Raw genomic sequence first — 24,336 nt, 5'->3', positions numbered from 1 at the left:
ATTGGGAATGAAATTAAGTAATCATTCATTATAATATTTTGTATATAGTACCAAAGCACCATTCTAGCAAATATAAAAAATAAAGAATTATATTTTACAATTGGAGAAACCAAAATGCCCCAAGACTGTTTACTGAAGACTATTGATATCACTATGGATAGAGTTGGAATAAAATAGATCTCTTGTCTTAGTTCTATAAACAAGTTATACATTTCTTCCAACAAAGTATATGTAACTATTGTCAAATAAATGTTATTGCTTTTTCTGCATTAAAGTCTTAGGACAGACACAAATATATATATGCATATAATTATAAAAGAGAAGGGAAGCATTTTGATAAAATATTTTATTATTATTAAGAATAATAATATAATCATGGTTATAAAAATAATGACTTTATTAACTACAGAAACTTTATAATACAAGTCATAACCACAGTGTTCCCTTTTTTGGGTAAGCATCCAGCTATACCACTCAATAGGCAGCTTATCAGTTTCCTATTTACACACAAGACAATCATAATATCCACAGTATTCCATTTTCAGTTTCCTAAAGATAGAAACTTTCTGTGCAAATGGAAATGAACCTACTTAAAAGTTACAATGTCAAGAGTTACAGGGTCCAAAAAATTGTAACTTTTTTTTAATTAGTAAATTCTTGATTCTAAACTCAGTTGAATATTGAAGATAAATTTTTGGACTTAGTCATGAAAAGTATTTATTCAAAAATTATTTTACAAAGATAAATATGTCTGTTGATACAAATAAATTTTATTTTTCAAATTTGTTTTTCTATGAGACCCAATAATTAAATGCAGTCGTTTTTGAACCTTTGTAAATCAATCTGTTTTTTTATTATGAGATCTTATTAAAACTCTTTACCTGATAATCTCTATGTTGCAAAAGCTAATATTTCTTCCTAAAGAAAAATATTTGGAAAGAAGAAAATGCCTGACAGCAATTTCCTACTTCTTGACAGTGTTCTTTTCAAGAGAATGCCGTGGCTATAACATTCACTTTGTACAGTACCATTGGTACCAACAAGATATATTCACAGGAATAAGTGAAATACAATTTTGCTATCACATGCCATTATTGTTGTTTTTCTTGCCTTCCAGTGTCTCACCATCCCCATAGTTTGAGACACTAAGATGGCAAGCAAGAGCCTGTTAATACTACAGATTGACTCAATATAAACCATTTTACTGAGGACCTGCCTACAGCAAAGAGGTAAAAGTCATTATATATTTTACAATAAAATTAAACAAGTATACAAAAGGCTTATCATCCCTTCTGCACGGCAGAGGCATTATGACAAATATTTTAATTTTACATTTCTATTCCTGGTAGACATAAGAAAATGTCTACAAATATAACAGCATATAACCATTACTCAAACAGCCAAAACAAAAATAGCATTGAAAACTTTTAATTTAAAAGGCCCTTTTGTCCATGACACAAAATAAAATGGATTTCTGGATAAGCTGAAATTTATCATTCTCTTTTGTATTTATTCAGAGAAAAACACACAGTAAATAGTATCTTTCACCAGAGAATAATGACATGGTTATCCCCTGTTCTACCACCTAAAATAACATAGATCTTATTCACCTAATTTTCATTGTCAATGCCATCCATTTCCTTCTAGCCAAAGGAAACTTCCAAAGAGAAAATTGTTTTGTATACCATGTTTAATGACTCATTAATGTTATTTTAACCCTTTAATAAAGTGGAAAACACTGAGTACAAAGTCTCTAAAAATGTTAGCTGCATCTTGTATCTAGATAATTTCTACCTCTCTTTCCCTGGAAAATTATAGGAAAGACATTTAAAAATAGTTTAAAATGTGAGTATTTTAAGTTATAGCAATTGTTTTAAAGTTTTACCAGTATGATTAATATTTGACAATAATTTAGCCAGTTCAGCAAGAAGAAACTATAATAAGTAACTTAATATTTTGACAATATGCCTTGAAATTTCTATGTGTCTTTATTACAGTGGTATATTATATAATGGAAAAAAATACACTCAAGATAATGTGGACTGGTATCTAGTTGGATCTCTCTTTGCTTTTGCTGTTTCTTAATATCAGCACTTATTCTCTCTATATATCCTTAATATACATAGTTTTCCAATTTTTATAATCATTTTTTGATTTACTGCCCTTATTCTGTGGACTAAGCTCTCCAGTAAATTTAAAATCATTTTACTTCAGATTGAAGAATAAACTCGAAAACTTTTTGGGCATTGTTTCAATCCTTGGCATTAATAAAAATGATTTAACAGAACCAAATTAGAGAAATGGGAATACTGGATTCAAACATTCAAATAATTATTTTTATTATTCTTGTTTAAATAGAGGGAGACTTTGTAAAAATTCAGAGCCTATTCTATGACATTGTTATCCCATTTCTTGACAAATGCAAGATTGTTAGCTAGTCATGGAAATAGAATATTAAATATGATAATTTGGCTTTTATCATACAGAATACAAAATTTAAATGAGTATTTCCCATGGCATTAGGAAAAGGCCATGTAAAATGAAATAAGATAAATTAAATTTATATTAATCAGATAAATTATCTGATTCAGCAGATTCAACTCTAATTGTTAAATATTGTTGAGTATAAAAGTTTAGAAAACTAGTTCCTTTCCTTTCTTTTTATATATTGTTTTCCCTTACCTGAATAAAGATTTAGTAGGCTAAAAAGTTACCAGGTTGAGAAAAGTATTTCTCTGCTTTCCTCAAATATGCACTTAATTGCATGATTTAATTAAGAGCTGTAAAGAAAACTTAGGAGACATATGGAAGTTTTTCTCTTAAATAATTTTTAAATATTTAAACAGTGAGTTAGAATCAGTTGGCAGTGGCAATTATTGGAATTAACCTATTTAAATACAATTTTAATGACCAAACCACTTTTAAATTTCTTCAATTAGATATGAACTTGAGAAACTAGGAAATGTTTTAGGAAAATAAGCCTGCAAATATCTTACATAAATAAGTGAACCAAAATTTGGAGCAAAGAAATATACAAATATACCTATTACTCTCTCTCCTTTAAGAGTTAGAAACTACATGAAATTACTAGGATAATAAATATATGTAAACATCTAGATTAAGAATTTTGTAACTCTGTGGGTCCTGATCTCACTTTTAAAGTTTAATGCCTGTCAGTAGAGGTCATCTGTAGATTATGTACAGAGGATAGTCACTTCTATCTTGTACCTTGCCTTAAAATGTCTACTGATCTTTAGAAATGTTTGCAATATTAGAAATCATGGATACATACTTCCAAAATATTTAGGGATTATACTAGATACACCACTATTTAAACTGTAGTGCATAGCACATGTTTACTCCAACATGTGTAATGGTTATGTGTTTTTATAAAAGTATGTTTTATCCTACCAATATTGTAGGATACACAGTGAGGAGAAATGAATGAACTCTGATATATGGTATATGAAAGGTAATATAATTTTACATAAAGTTACAATTTAACAACACAAGGTATAAATTGTTAGGATGAGGTTAAGATAATTTTTAACTTATGGTTTATTTATCATTAAGAAACTAACCTTGGAAAGCAGCGTAGAGAGATTAATTGATCTTTCCTATTAAATCCTTTATCATCCAGCAATTAAACCTTTGCACTTGTAATCCATTCAAGTATCTTCAGGAGATATGTTACTGCACTTGCATGTACCTTAATTCACTTCAACATTTACAAAGTAACACTGACAAACAGAACAACAGAAAATACCCATATATATTAATGAGCATCTTAACAAACATGACACTCAAGTAGTTGTTTTAGGATTATTTTAGGGAACATTTTCATTCCACGTTCTCTGAAATCTTCTTGTAAAATCATCACATATTGATGGACGCTTCAGACACACTTCAGCTATGACTGTGTTACCTTATAGGTTAAAATTATTTTGTGTATCCACTTTGCATAATATGCTACGCGGACAAATATACCAGGACGATTTGGGATGGCACATCCACGGCCAGGAACAATGACACCAAGAACCATTCTCATCTTGTGTTGTTCACAAACAAGTGGGCCACCATAATCCCCCTAGAAAGAAGACATGTAACAACAACAAAGTATTATTTTAGAAATTAAATTTATATATATATATATATATATATATATATATATATATATATATATATATATTCATTTATATAATCTTCTGCTCATTTGCAATTCTAGGCCACATACACACATAAAAGGAAATAACTGAAACTGGAATGGAATTACATAAAAATTGGTCTGTTATATAACTGATTGTCTTTCTGTTGAATTAAACATGTAAGACTGATTAAGTATAAAGTTCCAATTATTCTGTCATATGCTGTAATCACGTAAGCATAACTTGCTCAGGCTGGGTACAGTTCAGTGACAGAGAGCTTACTAGGCATGTGTGAAGTCCTGAGCACCATCCCCAGCACAGCAACACACACACACACACACACACACACACACATGAATGACTTGATTTATTTTTTTTCTAAAATATTCATTCATTTCTTAAAGTTCTCTTTTCCTTTGTTGAATGCTGAAAAACCAAATTCCCATTTATTTAATAAGGTCAATTTTATATTTATTTTGATCTTCTGATAATTCAAATCTTGCAACATAGAAAATTTGGAAAATGTATAAAAATACTAGCACAAGTGAAACCTGTTGTAATCATGTGATTTTAATGCTCAAACTATATTGATATTTTTCTTACTTCTAACGTTTTCTCTCTTCTCTCAACTTGTCTCCAGACAATCATAACAAATTAAATAAAAAGCTCAAAGTTGATAAAATAATTATATTTATTTTTTGGAAGTTGCCTTTCTAGGCAAGTAGTATTCCTCCACTTGTATGGCAATACTAGTGCATCATCAGAGATAGATGAGAGATGAATATAGAAGGATAGATTGATATGGGTGTATGATATATTCATGTATAGGTATGTAATACACAGTCATATGTATATCTATGTTTATATAGCTACATATATTCTTACATATATACATTGCAACTGTGTTCCATCATTTTTCATTTACCATGCAGTCTCCCAAGAATGCATTGACTGAGCATCCTTATATAGAAAAAAGTGTTCAGTACTATCTTAATTTTAAATGTGATATGATGAGATAAAACTAAATCAATGCAAAATGTAACTGTGCAATGAGGGTTAAAAGAAGAGAGCCATCAGTATTCTGTGATGAAGAAAATTGGAGAAATAAAACATCAAATAGAAAAGAAAAGGCTTATTCTAATAGACTTTCTATAAGTTGTGTCTTTGAGGCATTAAAACTGATTTTTAAACAAATGCACCGATGAATCCTAATATGAACTCTTGAAAACAATTCACTTTGAAGACACTGTTGATGCGAGGCTATTGATAATACAAAATTTTAGAGATTCTTTGTTCAAAGTTCTTTTGGTGGTTAAATTACCTTGTTTTAAATTTCAATTATAAATATATTCATTTGTTCATATATATGCATATATACATACGCCAACATTCTAGAGGATAAATTTGTTTTTAAGAAGTAACAAAAAACTAGTATCAAGTCTTAGGGATAAAGATAAAAATAGCACATATGAAATAAGGGCTCAATATCAAAATAAGGAAATGAAGACTGTATAGATAACAAATTAGATTTAAGGCTACTTCTGAAGAGCAGATGTCAAGTCATTGTTGGAAATGGCAATAGGCTGTGATAAAATACATGCCTTTCTAGGTGTATCCAAAATTATACCTAGTTGAAAACTTTAGAGCTAATAGGACTATTAAAGCTTTTTAAAAAACAATATTTATTTTTCTCCTACTAGATGTTCCCTTTTACAATTTTTCCTTGTTATTGCAAAATACTCATTTGCTGGAAAGATACGAACTTTGAAATTGTTTATAAGCACATAGTCTGTTTCTACCCAATCACTTCAAAGCAGTTCTAAAAATCTCTTTAACTTAGTAAACATTTCTTCTTAGGAATAAAAATCTTAGAGGAAATCATAAAATACATGAATTTCAATACATGTTTATGTTCCATGCCAAAGTTATACATTTTTAAATATATCCACCTGCATTTCACTACCACTGAATTCATTCTGTGCTCTAGTACACAGAGTATTCCACAGTGCCACAGCTCTGAGGTTGAAGAACATGCCTCTCACATTCAAAATACATCTAAAATAACAGTTTAACAGCTTGTCTATGTAAAACTAGGATAGGAACCCTGCCAAGTTAAAAGAACAGTTGCCTAACAAATGAAAATGTCCAAGCTCTTAAACTCACAAACTTTGACCTTTAGGGTTTTTTTTTTTTTTAAAGAATTTGTTTACACACACACACACAAACCACACACACACACACACATACACACACACACCACAGTCTACCCAAAAACATATTTAAAAGTTTAAACCAGGAGTGTATTTCTTAATATTAATGGGGTTCATTTAGGGAGAATTTGGGAGGACCAGCTAAATTGAGAAACATGACAAAAATGTAAGCCATCGTATCAAACAGATTTGGATACTTTTACTTTGCAGTTTTTCCTGAGACTTCTGGCTCTATTCATTTATTTTGAGAGGCAAATGTCATCAATTTGCTATGAATGAAGCATGGGTTGTCTTACTGTTTAATTAACAGAAATGTGTAAAAATAAGACATGATTATCTTTTGCAGTTTCCTACTCCTGAAACAGGTTGGTATATAATTATTTTGCTTTGTGAAAAGTAAATCATCATAAAACCTGTGAGAAACTATGCTATCAATCATATATTCTCTACTAAAGAACTTCCATTTTACCTCACATGGTCCTGATCCAATCTTTTCAGCCCCAGCACATATTTCGGACTCATTCAGAGTTACCTTCCCTTGGTGATGCTGACTGCATTTCTCATTCCCCATAATATAGAGATGTGCTACCCGTAACAGACCATCAGAGTTGATCACTGGAATGGTGCAAAAATATACAGGTAATGAGCACAGGGTAAAGGAGAAAAGAAGAAGTAAATACAAAATTTTATAAGTAAAATAAATATGATATTGCCTCATCTTTTAAAAAGTAGCTTACATCCAGTGTAGCCCCAGCCATAAACACTGCAAGTGGTCTTTTCAGGAATCGTGCATCCATAATTCGGTAAATCAATTGTACTAACGAAATCATCCAAGACAGCAGGCCTGAAGAAAGAAAATATAATGGTAATTACTATCTTCCTGATTCAACACATTAGCATTTAAAATGTAGTGTTCATATGATGTAATATTTAGGCTGAGGCTTAGGGAATTAAATATTGTTTATTTAAAAACAGAAAAGAAGAATATCTATAAAGAAAAAATTTGTAGTAGATTCATGTTTGAAAATTCTGCCAGTAGTCACACATATACACACGTATCTACATATGGCATATGGGAAATAATAAATGTCTACTAAGAGAGAAAGTACAGCCACACAGCTGGAGGAAAATGTTTCAACAATTCTAGTCTCAGTTAAAAATACAGAATCTTCCAAAGGAACTAACCTAGCAAGCTTCAATAAAACCAGATCTGATCCTTCAGGTCCATATACTAGCTGGGAAACATTTAGAACCTGTTTCCGTTTCTCATCTCCTCTTCCATGGACATCATGAACTCCAAGCCAAGCTTCATAATCCTTCAAGTCTTTATTTCTAAATAAAAATATAAAATATAATTCATATAAAATATAATTCCAAATTGTGAAATATTATATATAATATATAAATCGTGTGTATGTGTACACGTGTGTGTTTGTGTATGTGTGTGTGTGTGTATGAAGCTTATAAGGACAGATAAACAACTTAAATTTAAAATGTGATTCAAAGTATAATAAAAAACAATATTTATTATGGAAGATTCTGAATATTTAAAGCATGTGTAAGTAGAACTTAAATTGCTGAAATTCTAAAAGGTTTTTGAAAAAATATTTTATATACTTAATAGAGTAAGTCACTTTTCAAAAATTCTCAGATAAAGTTCTTTACATGAATTATAATTTTACTGAAAATATTTGCTTTATCTGAAGTGTGTATGCATTTGGTTTATTTATAAGGATTGAAGTTTCAAACAAACAAAATCAAATTGACCTTGATATGAATTGGGAAAAATTATAAATGCTATTTCCTTATCTTTTTTAAAATTCCTTACCTTTTCTTTAGGCTAATTTTCATTGAAATTATTCCCAGGGTGATTGTGAGTCTGGCTGTACATATGAGAGGAAGTGAGAACTTAGAAAGGTTGTTGATAATTCAGAAAAATAATTTCTATCTAGGAATTCCAACTATTCTTGGGAGGTTGGAATAGTACTGATTTACATAATTCAGGAAAATATTTTCCCAAGTGAGAATAACGTTAATCATGAAAAGAAGTAAACTGAAAGTAGCATGGCATACAAAAATATCAGTGAAGTCAAAGTTTTTTACGCTGAATTAAAAAAGAATGACTATATGTTTACCCTATGTTGTAGCATCTCTGTGAAACAGACTCTAAACTTAAAAGCTAAGCAGAAATCATACATATTTTTAAATTCTCAGAACATATACTAAAGCAAAATAAACTTTACCTAGCAGGGAAACATTGCCGTGCAGTAAGAACCCAACTTTCCTTTATCAATGATCCTCCGCAGATATGTTTATTTCTGTGAGAAAGAGGAAAGAGAAACAAGTAATGTCTGTGCAGAAAGAATGCCTACCAGTTAATGTAAAACCTGTTGCTTTATTTGTTAAAAATAAATGCAAAAATATAGACATTAACCCAACTGAATTAAAATGAGTAGCAGTTCTTTTATCTAAAGGATGATATTTGGGGATTGCAGCATCAACAATTTTATTTTCATAATGTAATTACAATATCATTAAATCAATTTTATGGTTTAAAGAACCAACACATACATCTATGTGTATATATATCTATCCTTGTGAGAGAAATTATGTGCTGCATATAGAATGGTTATAATGAAAAAATGTGGAGCTGCTTTAAATTCAGAATTTGATTATGAAAAATGCAAACTGGAGGTTTTCTTGAAACCCTGAAAAAGACATCCAGTGGTAGTAATATTTGTCATTTTTATACTATTTCATTCCCTACCATCATTTAGTTTTGATAGGTTAAAATATTGCAGGGTTTGAATAAATTGTTTACTAAAAGACCATCAATATAATATTTAATTTGTAAGAGGAAGTTAATTTTGCAAACCAAGTCCTCTAGGAAACTGCAAAATATTTGTAAAGAAAAAGCATGAGGATGTTTGTTTGCTGATATCCAAAATCTTTAAATCCATTTTTTTTTTGGCAGAAACATGGGAAAAGTACAACTTTTCACAACTCACATTTCGAAAGAGTACAGATGTTCAGTGCTTCAGAGGGTAATACTAAAAGATTCCCAGACTAAGACCACAGTAATTTATGGCCTTTACCACACAGGAGGATAAGAGTATATATTGAGTTTGAATTTCTATCTTCTCAGTATATATTTTAGAAGAATAACTTAACAGCTGTAGTTACTAAGAACTTGGACTTTAAGAGAAAGAAATTTTTAAAATTGATGTTACTCTGAATTAAAACAGTTCCACTTGCAGGCTCTAAGAGAAGTATACTAGAAGAGTATCCTTGTATACTCTCCAGTTGATAAAAATAATTCAGAAGTATGTATATTTTTCCTCCTGAGGTTATTAGTTAACAAAGAATCACTAATCTAATTAAGATATTTGGAATCTTAAAACATTTTTTGTGATACAGAAAATTAAATTTGCATTAAATGTTCTATAGAACATTTTTCTATAAAAAAAAGAAAATTAAACACTTCAAAAATTTTGGTGCTTATAAAATCATCAGAATGCTCAATCACCTTTCTATTCTAGTTAGCTTCATAATTCTATTTCAGTACTGCGTGCCTAGGACAGCTACATCATAATTACTGCCATTAACATTAAGTCTGATGAGTTAGTCCTTGAGAGGATATACTGAAAAAAGGTCTTTAGGCCATCTCCCACAATGTTGTGTTGACCTAAAGTCAAAGGGTGTAAACCCCATGCTTGACAAGAATTGATTTTTTCATAGATGGACTTCAGTTTGAGGTAGTGTTTATTCTATATCCCTAGTAGTAGTAAGAGATATAGATATATAGTAGTAGTAAGAGATATAGGTTGTGTTTATTCTAAATCCCTAGTATAGTAAGAGATAGATAGATACTTGCTCTACTCTAGGAGGCTAGGGGTGAAGGCGAGTGTCCATGAAAGAGGAGATATTCAAGTTGGGATCTGAAGAATGAGAAGGAATTGTCAGAAGGAAAAAGGCCACAACATGCAGTAGGAACAAGTGCATGGAAGCTTGGAGGGAGAAACATGGCGGGTCTCAAGCTCCAAGGAAAAGTGTAGCTGGGATTCAGGTTCATTTTGGGTGAGTTGCATGATGAAGTTCTGATGGAGATAGATATCTTAGCATTCTAAGAAGCACATAGACTAATGTATATAGGGCATAGAAAGTTATAAGATGAGATTTTAAGTTATTTCATGTTTTCAACATTTAATTCTTGTGGCATAATTCCTAAGCTTAATTTTCTATTATGATATAACTTGCAAAATGATTCTATGTAGAACATGTCATTGGCTCTTAAGAGCACTGAGAACTGAGAATATTTAAAATTCTTAGCCACGCCAATTGTTAGAAAATCAAGACTATTCAACTATTTAAAAGAGTTTATCTTTCTCATAATAACATAATCTCAAATTCTAAAAATATCACTTTTCATTTCAATAACAAAATAAAAAATCAAAACAAATATTTCTGATGTTTATATGTAGACATATTAGGAAATAAAATTATAATACCCAAGAGTAGAAAATTAAAGAGATAGATAATTACTATGGTAACATTAAGGTATAAGAAGTTCTTGTGGTTGACTCTTATTAATCAAAACTAAAGTGTTACTTGGAATCAGGAATAATGGCTGCACATATGGAAATTCTGTGAACAAATTTATGAAGGCTATCTATGATTTTAAATAATTAAAATTAAAAACAAATAAATAAATAAAATGAAATAAAATTGCAAAATCCAGTGCTTATAGTTTGGTAAGAATATGATCAGACCCCTCATTGACCTCCCTGGCTGAGTGCCCTATGGAGGGTACAATCTTTATGACCACATGTGACCATACAGCTGGGAATCTGGCTTTGCAAATAGATTGAATATATATGATTTGTATCTATTAGTAATTACCTGTATTTCAAACTAACCATCCATCCTACATTTGTTCGTGTTGGAATCCCATTTACAACTCTCAATTGTTTTGTTTTGGCACAAGATATTACAGGATCTGAAAACAGGGCAAATATAACATTTTAAGATAATATTTTTCCAATAATCAATGCCTGTTAGTTTTCATAAGTGCAATAATACCTAGACAAATGTAACTACTGTAATTGTATCAAGACATTTTGGGAAAAGAGTATTATAAGACCAAAGTTCAGAATCAAGTCCCTAATATTTGCCATTCTCATCTTTTTTGTTGAGTGACTTAGAAAAACTAATGAACTCAAGGCAGACAGGACTGTCATTATAGTGACAGTGGCCCCAACACAAATGTATTCCCCATACCAACCTTAATATAAAATGAATAAAAAAAATGTTATTTGCAATGGTTATTTCTAAATAGCAATCAATAGCCTAATTGAAAACAAAACAAAACCATATTTGGTAATGAATTGGTACAGTAAGAATGTAGAGCTATTTTGAAACATGTTACCAACATTATATTTATTGAAATTATATCCAAATGGTATTCTTATATCCAAATCATTATGTACAAGTGACATAATTCAGAATTCTTTGGAGTAAACGTTTGCCTAATCCTCCTCTATGTTCCTTGTCTTATCCTTTGTACTCTGTCCATGGTCTAGAATAGATTTTCATTGGCTTCCTTTCCTGAAGCACAGAAGGGTGGTCTTTTAAAACAAAACACTTGAGTAACTTGTTTCAGTTCAAAAAATATCTAAAAATCTAAGGCAAGTAGCTTCCACAGATTCTTATTTTGAGGATAAACTGAACTTTTTAGATGGTGTCCCCTATTACCTGATAGACTCTAGGGCCTGCAAAATGAAGTCCCTGACTTCATTCTCTCTGAATTCAGCACCCTGACTTCATTTGGAAGGTGAGGTTTATAAAAGTGTTCCATTAGACACATTGTGCCCCAAATTGAAAGTAGATATAAGTCTTCTTTTCAAAGTCAAATGGAATATCTTGGAAACTTTCTGAGTTGAATTTCATATTTAGAATGCAGTTGCCTTTGACTATCTTCCACCCACATATAGGAAAATACATATTTAAAAATAAAACAAACAGATTGACTTATTTTTATGATGGAAGTTGTTATAGTAATAAGATTTTTTTCTATAAAGGAAATAATGACATCATTTGTTTCACACAGAGACTCAGATATATAGTTTATATTTTGAAAGAATACTTACGGTCTAAATTGACTATTGTAGGTGTGGTATCCCCTTCACCTGTAGATATAAATATTTAGAAACATATATGATTCATACATATTTCTGTATGTAAAACCAAAGCTATATATTAAAATCAGTTTTGATGAACTGGGGAATTTATCAAAATCCTTGGCATTTTATTAAAAGATAAAATGTAACATTATTTTATTGAGCAATTTTGTATCACTTTTACTAGACAATTTTGTGTGCACGTGACTACTGACACTCATTAATATGAGAAAAGTCTTATTTTATGATTGCAGATACCATCAGGTGTGTAGTTGGATGACCTTTGGCAAACTGAATTATACTGCTAACTTCAAAGAGCTGCTGTCTCATTCTACTAAGATGCTCAATGTTGTACACAATGGACTTTCATTAATAGGATTACTCCTCTTTACTGTTCTTGAGCCTTTCAGATAGATAGGACATTTAGTTTTTACTGTAATTTTAAGCTATTTAATTTTTTTCCTCAAAAAGTTGAAGGTTGAGAATAATTAAAACTATACATGTTATCCATATTTCGGAAGTCTCTGCAAAAAAAAATTCTAGAAGAAATCAATGTCATTCTTAGAAAGAGGAGTAAAAACTGTTTTGTTGTTAGCATATTCCAAAGATTGTTTTTCCCAGATGTTATTTTTTTAAAAAGTATGGAAAGAAAGAAAAATAATGGAAACTATACATTATTAATTCTACCTAAATCTTCATAATTTTCTTCTTCATGATCTCTCCACTGGGTTTTAATTGCTGCAAAAAGAAAAGCTTAGAAGATGCTAGAATTTTGGAAATACTTGTGAATAATGAATGAAACACAAGACATTTCCTAAAGCTTAATGTCTAACTGTTCAGAATTGATGGCTCAGAGTTCAGTCAGGCACCGTCTACATCCAGCTGGTTCTTAATTCATGTAAATGCCCTGGACTCAAATAAACCTGCAACAAAACAATAATGGAGGAAGAGATGGAAATTGATTATTATGTATTAGGATGCTCACGGGAATTAATTCATGCTGAACAGTTTTTATTTATGTGCATTTTTTCAAATCTAAGCATTTTAAATGAATAAAGGTAAAGGCAAACATAAATTTCTTTCCTTTCCTTTCCTTTTCCTTATCCTGGGGAAATGTTGTGGTAGAGTCAGCTGAGGTCAGGGTTTCAGGTCACAGTACAAAGTAGGATTGAGGCAGAGTATATTAGAGCATCAAGTATGTTGGCTTTTTCACTCAAGACAATTGGTTGAAATTTTTAAATAACTAGATATTTATTCGTTATAATAATGAAAAAGATTGAACTATTCATTCTATCCTTCACTGCCTATGAAGTCTTCTATTTTTAAGGATTGAGGCTATTATGTCAGAAATTGATCAGTTCATGATTGTATCTTCCTAAAATATTTAAAATTTTAAACTTTTGTAGATATTGCAAATTTGGTGTTTAACAATTAATAGTTCGATAATAATAATAATAACGAATAAAACTAATAATAATAAAATTATTAATAATCCAATATTTCTCACACTTTAGAATAAACAGAAATGCCATTTAAAACCAGATTTCTGGAGATTCTGGGCTTCTGAGGTTTTAAGGAGCACCACAGGTTCTTCTGGCATACACATGGGACAAAACTTTGTGATGCTGATCTCCAGGCCTTCTTCATTTCACTTCCAAATATTATCCTCACTCCACCTTATTTACTTTTCCCCCTTGTCTCTACCACATTACTCATGCAAGAAAAAACACATGTGATATAAATCTTATTTTTATCAGTTCAACTAAAATTTCATTAAAAAACATATGTATGATAAGAGTTTTACCTATGGAAAAGCAGGTGTGTGTGTGTGTATGTGTGTGTGTGTGTATGAATCTTTATGCCTCAGAACTAAATTTACACACTTATGGAAAACATAAAGCTTTCTTTCAGAATATTTTCAAACTTTTAATTCTCATTCAAAACTTGATGAAGATTACATATTTCTCCAGCAGACAACGAAGTTCATTCTTATTTTATATATCAATATATATTTACTACGTGATTATATGGCTTTGCAATTGTTTATATGACTGTTTCTTCTCTATGCTATAAAGCATTTGAGATTAAGAAACTGTGTGTATATGTTTTTGTATTCATAACATATTTTATAGGGCTTTGTATACAATAGTAGTTCATTTTAAATTATGAACAAATGAACAAATAAAAACAGAAATTAAGTTTTTAAGTCCTTACTATGCAATAGATGTTATATGCAATAGCCCAATAAGATAGGTGCATTTATTGCACATTTTTACAAATACAGAATGAGTCATAAGTAGGCTAAGTAATTTGCCCAAGACTGGGACTCTTACTCAGGTAATCTGAATTGAAACTCATAACCACTACATTCTCTGCCACAAATGCTTAAGATTTTGCTAAGACATTCTAAAGTGTATGTGTGTGTGTGTGTGTGTGTAAACAAACATAAAGCATTTCTACATTTTATTTTTGCACATTTGATAAGCTTAAAAATATGTTAAACATTATTTTGTAATATTTTATAAGTATTTTTTAATAAAATGACTAAAAACCTTTACATGTTTTGTGAGAGAAATGTACAGTGTGAAAATGATTAATACAGTCTCTGAAGTTAAATAAATAATAAGAACTCAAATCTTCTAAAGATAAATTTCATTAGCCTTTCACCAGAGAGAAAAATGTAAATAAATCCTAGCTATAAATATTACTTGAATCAATGACAGTGCAAAAATATTTATTGAAATTAATGTTCAGTACACTTTGAAATAAAAATGAGTTATCTGCAATAGCATTTAATCAAATACAACACCCTGAAGTCTTTCAACAGCACATTAGTGCCTTTTATTTTGAAAATGCTGTTTAAAAAGTTTTTGAACCTTCAAAATTATTAGAATGCTGTTTCCCTTAGTTAAGTTTATAAACTAGTCCCAGGGCTCTGAGATCCTACCAGAGCCTTTTACACCTGACAATAGATATGTGCTGTGATTTTTATAATTAGAAATTCACTTAGGACAGCAATATAACCTGTTTTAGAAGGTGGATCATTTTTTTCATTCTTCCTCAATCACTCTATAGTCTGTGTGACTCCATTGTTCCTAGTCATGGAGACATCACAAAAGGTACAGTAAGGTAAAACTAGAATTTAGCTGAGCTGGGATGTTGCTCAGAAATAGAGTATTTGCCTATCATGCTGATAGGCATTGGATTTGATCCCTAGGACCCTAATAATAATAATAATAATATAATATTAATAACAATAATAATCCTTTAATCATACAAAAATGTTTTTATATGGTATTCTCTGGAGAGGTAGACTTGTTTTTTCATTTGTTTTTCTGTTTTAGTGTTAGAACTTGGAAGACATCTTCCCCAGAAGAATATTTTGAATATCTATGCAAACCTTTCATATGGGAACAGAATCAGAACATTAGGAAAACACTATAATTTGAAGGATTCTGGTTTTAGTTGATGAAATAAAATATAACAGGAAATACCATTTATTTGCAAATATATAAGGTGTTTCATTATTTATTATTATGAAGAATACATGTTAATAAATCGGTGTAGTTCAATGGGTAATTTTGCCTGCCCCCTGGAGGGGCGGGAACATTGGCAATGTCTAGAGATATTTTTATTGTTATGATGGGTAGTGGGGTAGGGGGAGGGGAGAATGTTGCTACTGGCATCCAATGGGCAAAAGCTAGGGCACTATTGAACTTCCTATAGTGCACAAAAGAGACTCCTAGGATAAAGAATTATCCTAACCCAGATGTTAGCAGTGCAAAAGTAGAAAATTCCTGGTTCACATCTCTATTATTACTTTTAATACAACCTTCCAAATTACTTCCATACAGGATTTTCAATATTCTCAAAGTAGCATAGTATTGAGAAAGTGTGACTACCCAAGCTTCCACTAATGTTAACAATCATTTTATTATTTGACAATCTGATAAGCAGAAATCATTTCCCATGCTCTTTAAATTTTGTTTTTCCCTTACTAGTTTTAACATCTTTTCATTTGTTCATTAACTATATTTATTCTTAAAGATTCATTTTCTGCATTATTTTCTCTCACATCTTTTTCTTGGTGTTATATAAGAGCTATATATGTGAAATATATGACTTCAAATTTTATATGAAGTAGATCAAACATGTATTAAATATTTTACATCTACCTTTTATTTCATGCACTAATACCCTTTTAACAAAACCATGTTGGACTAAGAGAAGTGGGTAGAAAGTTCTATACTTTTCAATTTTGGATTAAAAAACTGATTAAGAGATGGAAGTACTACCTCAGGTCTGCTCTTGGGACTTTTACTGGGCTAGGGATTTCCTGAGAGCTCTGCTATTTTCAGAGACTAAACTGGTACTGTGGCATCTCTGACTGGATGGGTCTTTCCATACTGCCATGTTAGACGCATAACCATTTACTGCTTCTGGATTCCAAGTGGGGATTTTTCTCAAAAAAAGAAAAATTTTACATTTTAGCAAATTTCTTCTTGAATAGAAGAAGTGTGTGTGTGTATGTGTGTGTGTGTGTGTGTGAGAGAGAGAGAGAGAGAGAGAGAGAGAGAGAGAGAGCGCATCTGTGTGGTGTGTGTGTCTATGTGTGCTTCTCTGTTGCTCTCTGATAAGCTCCCCTCTTGAGTCCTATATTATTTACATCTCTGATTGAGAAATTAGTGGGTGTGCAGTACGTTTAAAGTATTTCAATTGAGAAAAGAACAATAAATGTACTTACAACGGGAAATAGGGCAATAATCCCAAGGGATGAGAGGATTCCCCGTGTAACACCAGGGTCCATGGGCATCATCATCAGGATTCCGGCAATAATTCTTATTCAGCTTACTAGCATCTGGCTCCCAGAAGATGTGACTGGGTAAACAAAAAGCTGAACATCAGTACAGGCTTATTCCATCCAAAAGATACAAGATATATCATCCTAGTATATCACTGATTGTACATAAAATAAGCTTCTACTTGGTGTGAATTTTAGTTGTTTTGTTGGAGATTTACTTCATTGTTGTTCTTACAGTTAGTAAGCATACATTCTAACTTAAGAATGTGGTGAAGTGCTCCATTATTTGCCTGTATAAAATGATGAGGGGTTTTGTGATTTCACTTCTATCTAATAATCATAGTGTCAAAGTAACAAATACCTCCATGTATAGAAATAGAAAAATATCATCTAAAAGCAAACAGATCCAAAGATCAAAAGTATCAAATACCTAGGAAGTATAAGCTATTCTGAAAGTTTTTCATGTTTCAATTGTATATGAATTACCATTAGCAATATCACAACCCCAAAGAACAGGGAATTATAATAAAAATTAATAAAGTGCCAATGAAATGTTTGAATTATAAAATTTTACTGGCATATGGTTATAAAATATGATTTTCTAACAGGCAATTAACATATCAACCTTTGAAATTAATGTGTGAAAATTTATTACAAAAGAAAATAAAAAATTCTGTGTTATTTTCTAAGACCATGTCCATATATATTAGTATGTATTTACATTCACTTCAGTAACACTAATGAGGTCAAATCCTACCTGGCCATCTCTGACCAAGTCATGAAAATTATAACTGAATTTGTTTTGTGTTATTAATGACTACTATTCTTGAATATAATTAATGTGGGATTTGAAATTAAATTAGAAAGAGCTTTAATATGGAAACTTGGACTATTTTTCCAGAACCAGTTTCATTTTTTGGCCAATAGCTGTAGCAAATACATATAGGCTTTCCTGTGTGCCACATTATGCTATAAGTTATTTACAGATATAAACTTAGACCAATCTTGCAAAATGTGATTTAAGACTATATCTATTTCATTTGAGGAAATTGACAAGCAGAGAGGACAAGTAATTATTCTAAGGTCACATGGATAGTAAATAACAGAGCTAGGATTTAAACTTATGGCTCTTTCCAGAGTCAATGCTCAAAATCACCATGCTCTACCTACTCCTTGCATAATTTATTCTTAAAACAAAAATGGTACCATAAAGCTTGATCATTCATAAATTTCCTACAAACTGTTTTCAAATAACTTTTAACTACTTCAAATATTAAGCCTAAACTCAGTGATTTAATAGTTATTAACATTAAGGTCCCAAAATTAATATATCACATATTTCTAGCAGCATGCCATAAACATTTAACAAGTAGTCCCCTAAGATATGTGTATACTGGGAAGGGAGAGACCTTATTTATAGGCCTTGTTGATTTCTGTGGCATAAATACTTCCACCATGAAAAATTCAACCTTCCAATATAAAATCACTGAAGACAGTGTTGGGAAGAGCCAGAAACTATTATCTTTCAAAAGTTCATAAAAAATCTGATGTGGTGTTACGTGCCTGAAATCCCAGCAGCTCAGGAGGTTGAGGCAGGAGGATCCCAAGTTAAGAGACAGCTTTAGCAACCAAGTGAGGCCCTAAGGAACTTGGTGAGACCCTGTCTCAAAATAAAACCTAAAAAGGGCTGGAGATGTGACTAAGTAGTGGTTAAGCACCCCTGTGTTCAATCTCTGGTACAAAAAAAAAAATCCATAAGAGTTAGATCTAATCCACCCACCACTGGCCATTACCATTACTAAAAATGCTTTAAAACTAAAATATGTATCTATGAATAAATCTAACCAAGGAGGTAAAACATTTATAATGAAATTTATAGAGCAATGAAGAAAGATTATATGACAGGCAGAATGTATCTTGTTAAAATGGACATATTATCAAAAGCAGTCTAAAGATCCAATACAATCCCCATCAAAATACCAATAACATGCTTCACGGAATTAGAGAAAAAATATGAAAGATAAAAAGACCCAGAATAATCTTAGCAATTCTTAGTAAAAAGAGCAATGTTGGAGGCATCACAATACCTAATTTTAAATTATACTACAGAGCTATTGTAACAAAAACAGCTGGGTGCTGGCATAAAATCAGACACATAGAAAAACAGAATAGAATACAAGGTACAAGACAAATCCACACAGATGCAATCATTTGATCCTTACAAAAGTGCCAAAAACATACATTGGAGAAAAGATAGACTTTTAAACAAAGTGGATATCCATCTGTAAAAGAATGAAACTAGATTCCTATCTCTCACCCTGCATAAAAGTCAAATCAAAGTAGATCAAAGACCTCAGAATTAGATCAGAAGCTCTGCTACTGCTGAAGAAAACATAGGGTCAACACTCCAAACATATATGCACAGGCATTGACATCCTCAATAAGACTCCTAAAGCTCAGGAAATCAATCAAGTATAAACAAATGGGATAGCATCCAATTTAAAAGCTTCTATACAGCAAAGGAAGCAGACCAGAGTATGAAGTGATATGTCATAGAATGGGAGAAACTCTTTGCTAGCTATTCTTTGGACAGAAGATTTATATCCAGAATACATAAAGAACTCAAAAGACATCACTAGGAAAAATAATAATAATACAATCAATAAATAGAAAGATGAACTAAACAGATATTGCTAAACAGAAGAACTACAAATGTCCAAAATGTTCAACATCTTTAACAATCAGGGAGTGCAAATCAAAACTACACTGACATTTCATCTCTCCTCAGTTAGAATGTCAATAATCAAGAATATAATAATAATAAATGTTGATGAGGATGCAGAGAGCTCTTTATACATTGTTGATGAGACTGCAAATTAGTATAATTACTATGGAAATGAATATGAAGATTTTTCAAAAAACTAGGAATGGAATGACCATATGACCCAGCTATACTATTGCTTAGTATTTATTCAAAAGCACTAAAGCGGGCATACTATAGTGATACATGTTTATAGCAGTACAATTCGCAATAGCCCAGGCATGAAACCAGTCTAGGTGTTCATCAACAGATGAATAGATAAAGAAAAATGTGTGTGTTTTTTCAATCATAAAGGACAATGTAGTTTTTTGCAGTCTTAAAGAATAAAATTATGCCATTTACTGAAAAATGAATGGAACTGGAGAACATCATGCTTAAGTGGTGGTAATAGGAAAAGAAATCAACCAAATTATGTTCTGCACATGTGCAAATGTATCAGAATAAATCCCATTTTTATGTATAATTATAATGAATCAATAAAAAATAGTAGTGTCAAAATCAGCATTTAATTTAAATCATGTTAATTTTGCTTAAACATCTTTAATGAATTCTTTTAATGTTTAGGATAAAGATCAAACTTCTTCACTCATCTTACTCATGTTTCTTCATATGGTATTGCTGCTGTAAAATTCTTTCTCTGTGGACATTGACCAAATTACACTCTCAGCCTTACCAACATTATTTCCTGTTTTCAAATGCTTTCACCTTTGGGACTTTGCACAAACTATACTTGCTGTGTGATGAGTTCTTCCTATTGCATTTCCCTTGGCCAACTCTTACTCATGATGGATACTCCAGTTAATGTCTTTCTCTTCGGAAGGCTTCCTGACAGTTTTCAGTCTAGATCAGCATTTCCCCCAAATTCCCACAGCATAAAATGTGCTCATTCATATTTTTTTATAATATGGTACCAACAGTTCCTGTTTGCTTGCATCCTCTATTAGAGCACGAAATCTATGGGAACAGAACGCTGATCATCTTTAAAGTCCTAGAACTACAGTGTCCAATATAGCAGCTATTAGTCACATATCACTGAGAAACTGATATATGCTATCTTAAATAGAGGGGTGCTATATGTGTAAGATATATATCAAATTTTGAACATATAGTATGAAAATGAATCTCAAGATCTCATTAATAATTTTCATGTAGGAAACATTGAAATGAACTTCATATATAAATAAAATACATTAATATTAATTTTTGATGATTTTTGCTTCTTTAAAAGTGGCTATCAGGAAATTTACATGTTATTTATGTGACATATTTGTGAGTTGCATTATATTAATATTTGCAATGCTTTAGAACTGTCGATATTTATTTGTGAAGTAAATTAACTAAAATAATGTCACCCACTACTCGATACATTCTGGAAGAGAATAAAATTCTTTAAAATTAAAGTAAAACTGAATTAAAGGTTCTCTAATACTTTGAGTTCTTATTCACATTTAGAAAAATCTTCTGTATAGTAATATGGTAGCCAAATGACATAACAGCTCACATAAAGCAACCGTGTTCTGGGTACTTGATCAAATGCCCCTAACTTAATTTTTTTCTTTTTCTTCTATTCTAGTGCACATATTCTAGGATGTTTACTAAAAAAAAGATTTAGGTTTCAACTATGTGTCAGATACTTCTTTTACAATTTAATAAACATTAGCACTATTTCTAGGCATGAGTGAATACTACCCTCTTTGTGAATAATGCCCACAAAAAGTATATGATTCTCTCAAATATATAGATCTTTAAAAATTACATACACATTTCTGTAACTATTGCAAACTTTCATATGTTAAAGCAAGAAATTTTGTTTCTATAAATTTTTAGTACTTAAGTAGTTATTTAAGGTAAATATGTATATGACAATGATCACATGATTTTTGAAAAACTGCTATTGATTTGCACTATTTGAAACACCAAATATGCCTACTAATTATACACTATCTTTTAAGCTGGTTTTTAAATGTGACCATATCCTCCTTGAAGTTTAGAATCAAATGTTTTATTCACTTTTTGTTGGTGTTCCCATAGTACCAATTATACGGCATAAAATATAGTGAATGCTGAATGAATATATCCAGGATTAAACTGCCTATTTAAAAGTTAGCTTCATGCAGAGACAATGTAATGAGTTGTACAGAAAAATCAATCTAATATTTTTATTAACTTACTGTGATAAAAGAATAAAAAGAAATAATACTGTGTATTTCTGAAAATATATTTATATAATGTGTGTGTGTGTGTGTATACACACACACACACACACACATGTATATATATATGCTGTTATCACTGAATGAAGTATACTGAAAGAAAGAAATTTACACACCGATGTAAGTCTTCCATGTTCTTCTCCCACATTGAACACGTGAGTCCAAATCTTGTTTTGGATAAATTGCCCATGTAGTTTTTTCCATTGCCACGATAACAATCTAGACATAAAACATACAAAATGAAAGTTATTGACTATTATGGAGAATAAAACAACAACATTTTACCACCACATAAAATCGTGAAAATCAAAATATTAAGACTATGCAACCTGAAGTCTGCACAAATTGAAGAGACTTAACTACCTTAGATTAAAATGTTTCTATTTTCAGCCCAGTTTCTACTTCCTTCAAATGAGTGCTTCTGTAATTTCAAATTTTCCAAATAATTATAAGCCAAAAAATAGATTAAGTTATCCTTTTAGAACACCAAATAAATTAGAATTTCTAGAATGACATATTTTTCCCCAGAATTTTCTTCTGAAAAAATTAGATTTCATAGAAAATTTGCAAGAATAATGTGGTGAGAATCTTACCAATCACTTCACTTATGTTTTGATTTTTGCTTTTCATGACATGACATTCTCAATCACCCAAGACACCTGTTCCATAAATGCTTTGCAATTTCAATCTTTCTGCTCGTTTTTATAAGAGTGAAAACAAGTTAATGATATTTGACAGGAAGATTACATAGGCGATGGTTGGTCCTTCTCAGAACATTACAGGCTGTGTGTGACACAGGATGCTGGTTTGGTCCATCACTGGATGCAATGCTCATTTTGATTATTTTGTTATAAAGGAAAATCTTTCTCTTCATATTAAAAACAACAAAAACTCTGTTGAGGCTTTTGCAACTGAATGACATCCTATTACCAAACAGATATTCACAAAAAGGCCGAGGCATATTTGAACATATATTTGTGAATCAGTTGCTACTTTGCTCTTTGTAAAAATATTTTTTTTCTAATTCTATTTCTTTACATTTTTTAGATTGTCATTCTTTTGAAAATAAGATTCTCTCTTCCCCTTTCCTTTAGAGATTAGTAATATAACTTTAACTATTTTAATGGAAGTAGTAATATAAATGTGGACTTGTGGATTCTCTTTTTATTCAATGTTATAAATAATCCATTCCTGTTATCAATTTTTGATTCTTGAAATGTTCATTTAGCCAGTGGAAGCCACTGAACTAACTTCTGTATCTCTTACCATGTCACAAGAGGTTTTATTTTTATTTTTTTTTTCATTGAGCAATTTGTATCCTATAAAACATTGATGGAAGTGTCCATATTCTTAACAACAACAACAAAAATCAAGTTCTTCTGAAAACGTTTTTCTATTTTTAAAAATAACACTATTCCATGTATTATTTTATTTCAATGTTAGGGTTAATTCTCTCTGATTCATCTTCATTTTCAAGGTATTCCTTATTATACTTACGTAATAGTTTGTTGAGAAAGCTAGAATAAATTAATTTAATTATCAGAAAAATTACTAGTATTACATTAAATGTATACTTCAGTTGAGGTAGGAATTATATATTTAAGATGTTGAACTTATATCACGAACAAGGTTTATTTTTCCACATGTTGAACCTTTTTTTTTTATGTTGAACCTTTTAATGGCTTTTTTTCAGAAATGACTTCAAATTTTTATCACATATATTTTGTATATTTTTTTCTAAACTTATTATTAAATTTTCATTATTTTTGTTCCTAGCATAGTTTTCTCCTTAAATCTGCAAGCTCATATATAAATGCTAGTGATATTTACATGTTAACTATATATCTTTTTACCTTAGTGAATTTTTTACTGTTTGAATTCCATTTACCAGTTATAGTAGTATAACATAATTCACAGAGATATTTTACTTTGTCCTTTCTAATCAATATGTTTCTTGTCTAATTGCTCAG

The 24,336-nt window shown here is 30.7% G+C and overlaps 1 protein-coding gene across 2 annotated transcripts in view; it reads right to left on the bottom strand.

Annotated features, from left to right (window-relative positions):
• Positions 1–329: 329 nt before the first annotated feature.
• Hgf (hepatocyte growth factor) overlaps positions 330–24,336 on the bottom strand; it is a 78,805-nt gene continuing 54,798 nt past the window's right edge. For both annotated transcript variants that reach the window (XM_046464202.2, XM_046464203.2), the window contains 9 exons: positions 22,483–22,585; positions 17,276–17,409; positions 12,502–12,540; positions 11,255–11,351; positions 8,599–8,673; positions 7,541–7,687; positions 7,093–7,199; positions 6,825–6,970; positions 330–4,087 (listed from right to left, as the gene is read on the bottom strand). In XM_046464202.2, the coding sequence (XP_046320158.1) occupies positions 3,911–4,087; positions 6,825–6,970; positions 7,093–7,199; positions 7,541–7,687; positions 8,599–8,673; positions 11,255–11,351; positions 12,502–12,540; positions 17,276–17,409; positions 22,483–22,585 (1,025 nt within the window). In that variant the 3' untranslated portion in view covers positions 330–3,910. The remainder of the gene's footprint in view (positions 4,088–6,824; positions 6,971–7,092; positions 7,200–7,540; positions 7,688–8,598; positions 8,674–11,254; positions 11,352–12,501; positions 12,541–17,275; positions 17,410–22,482; positions 22,586–24,336) is intronic.

The sequence above is a fragment of the Marmota monax genome, unplaced genomic scaffold, assembly GCF_021218885.2.
Source record: "Marmota monax isolate L192 unplaced genomic scaffold, Marmota_monax_Labrador192_F-V1.1 WCK01_AAM20220418_F8-fsc00065, whole genome shotgun sequence".
In the NCBI taxonomy this organism is placed as follows: domain Eukaryota; kingdom Metazoa; phylum Chordata; class Mammalia; order Rodentia; family Sciuridae; genus Marmota; species Marmota monax.
Note: the sequence above shows the minus strand (reverse complement) of the source record. Positions and strands in the feature narration are given on the sequence as shown.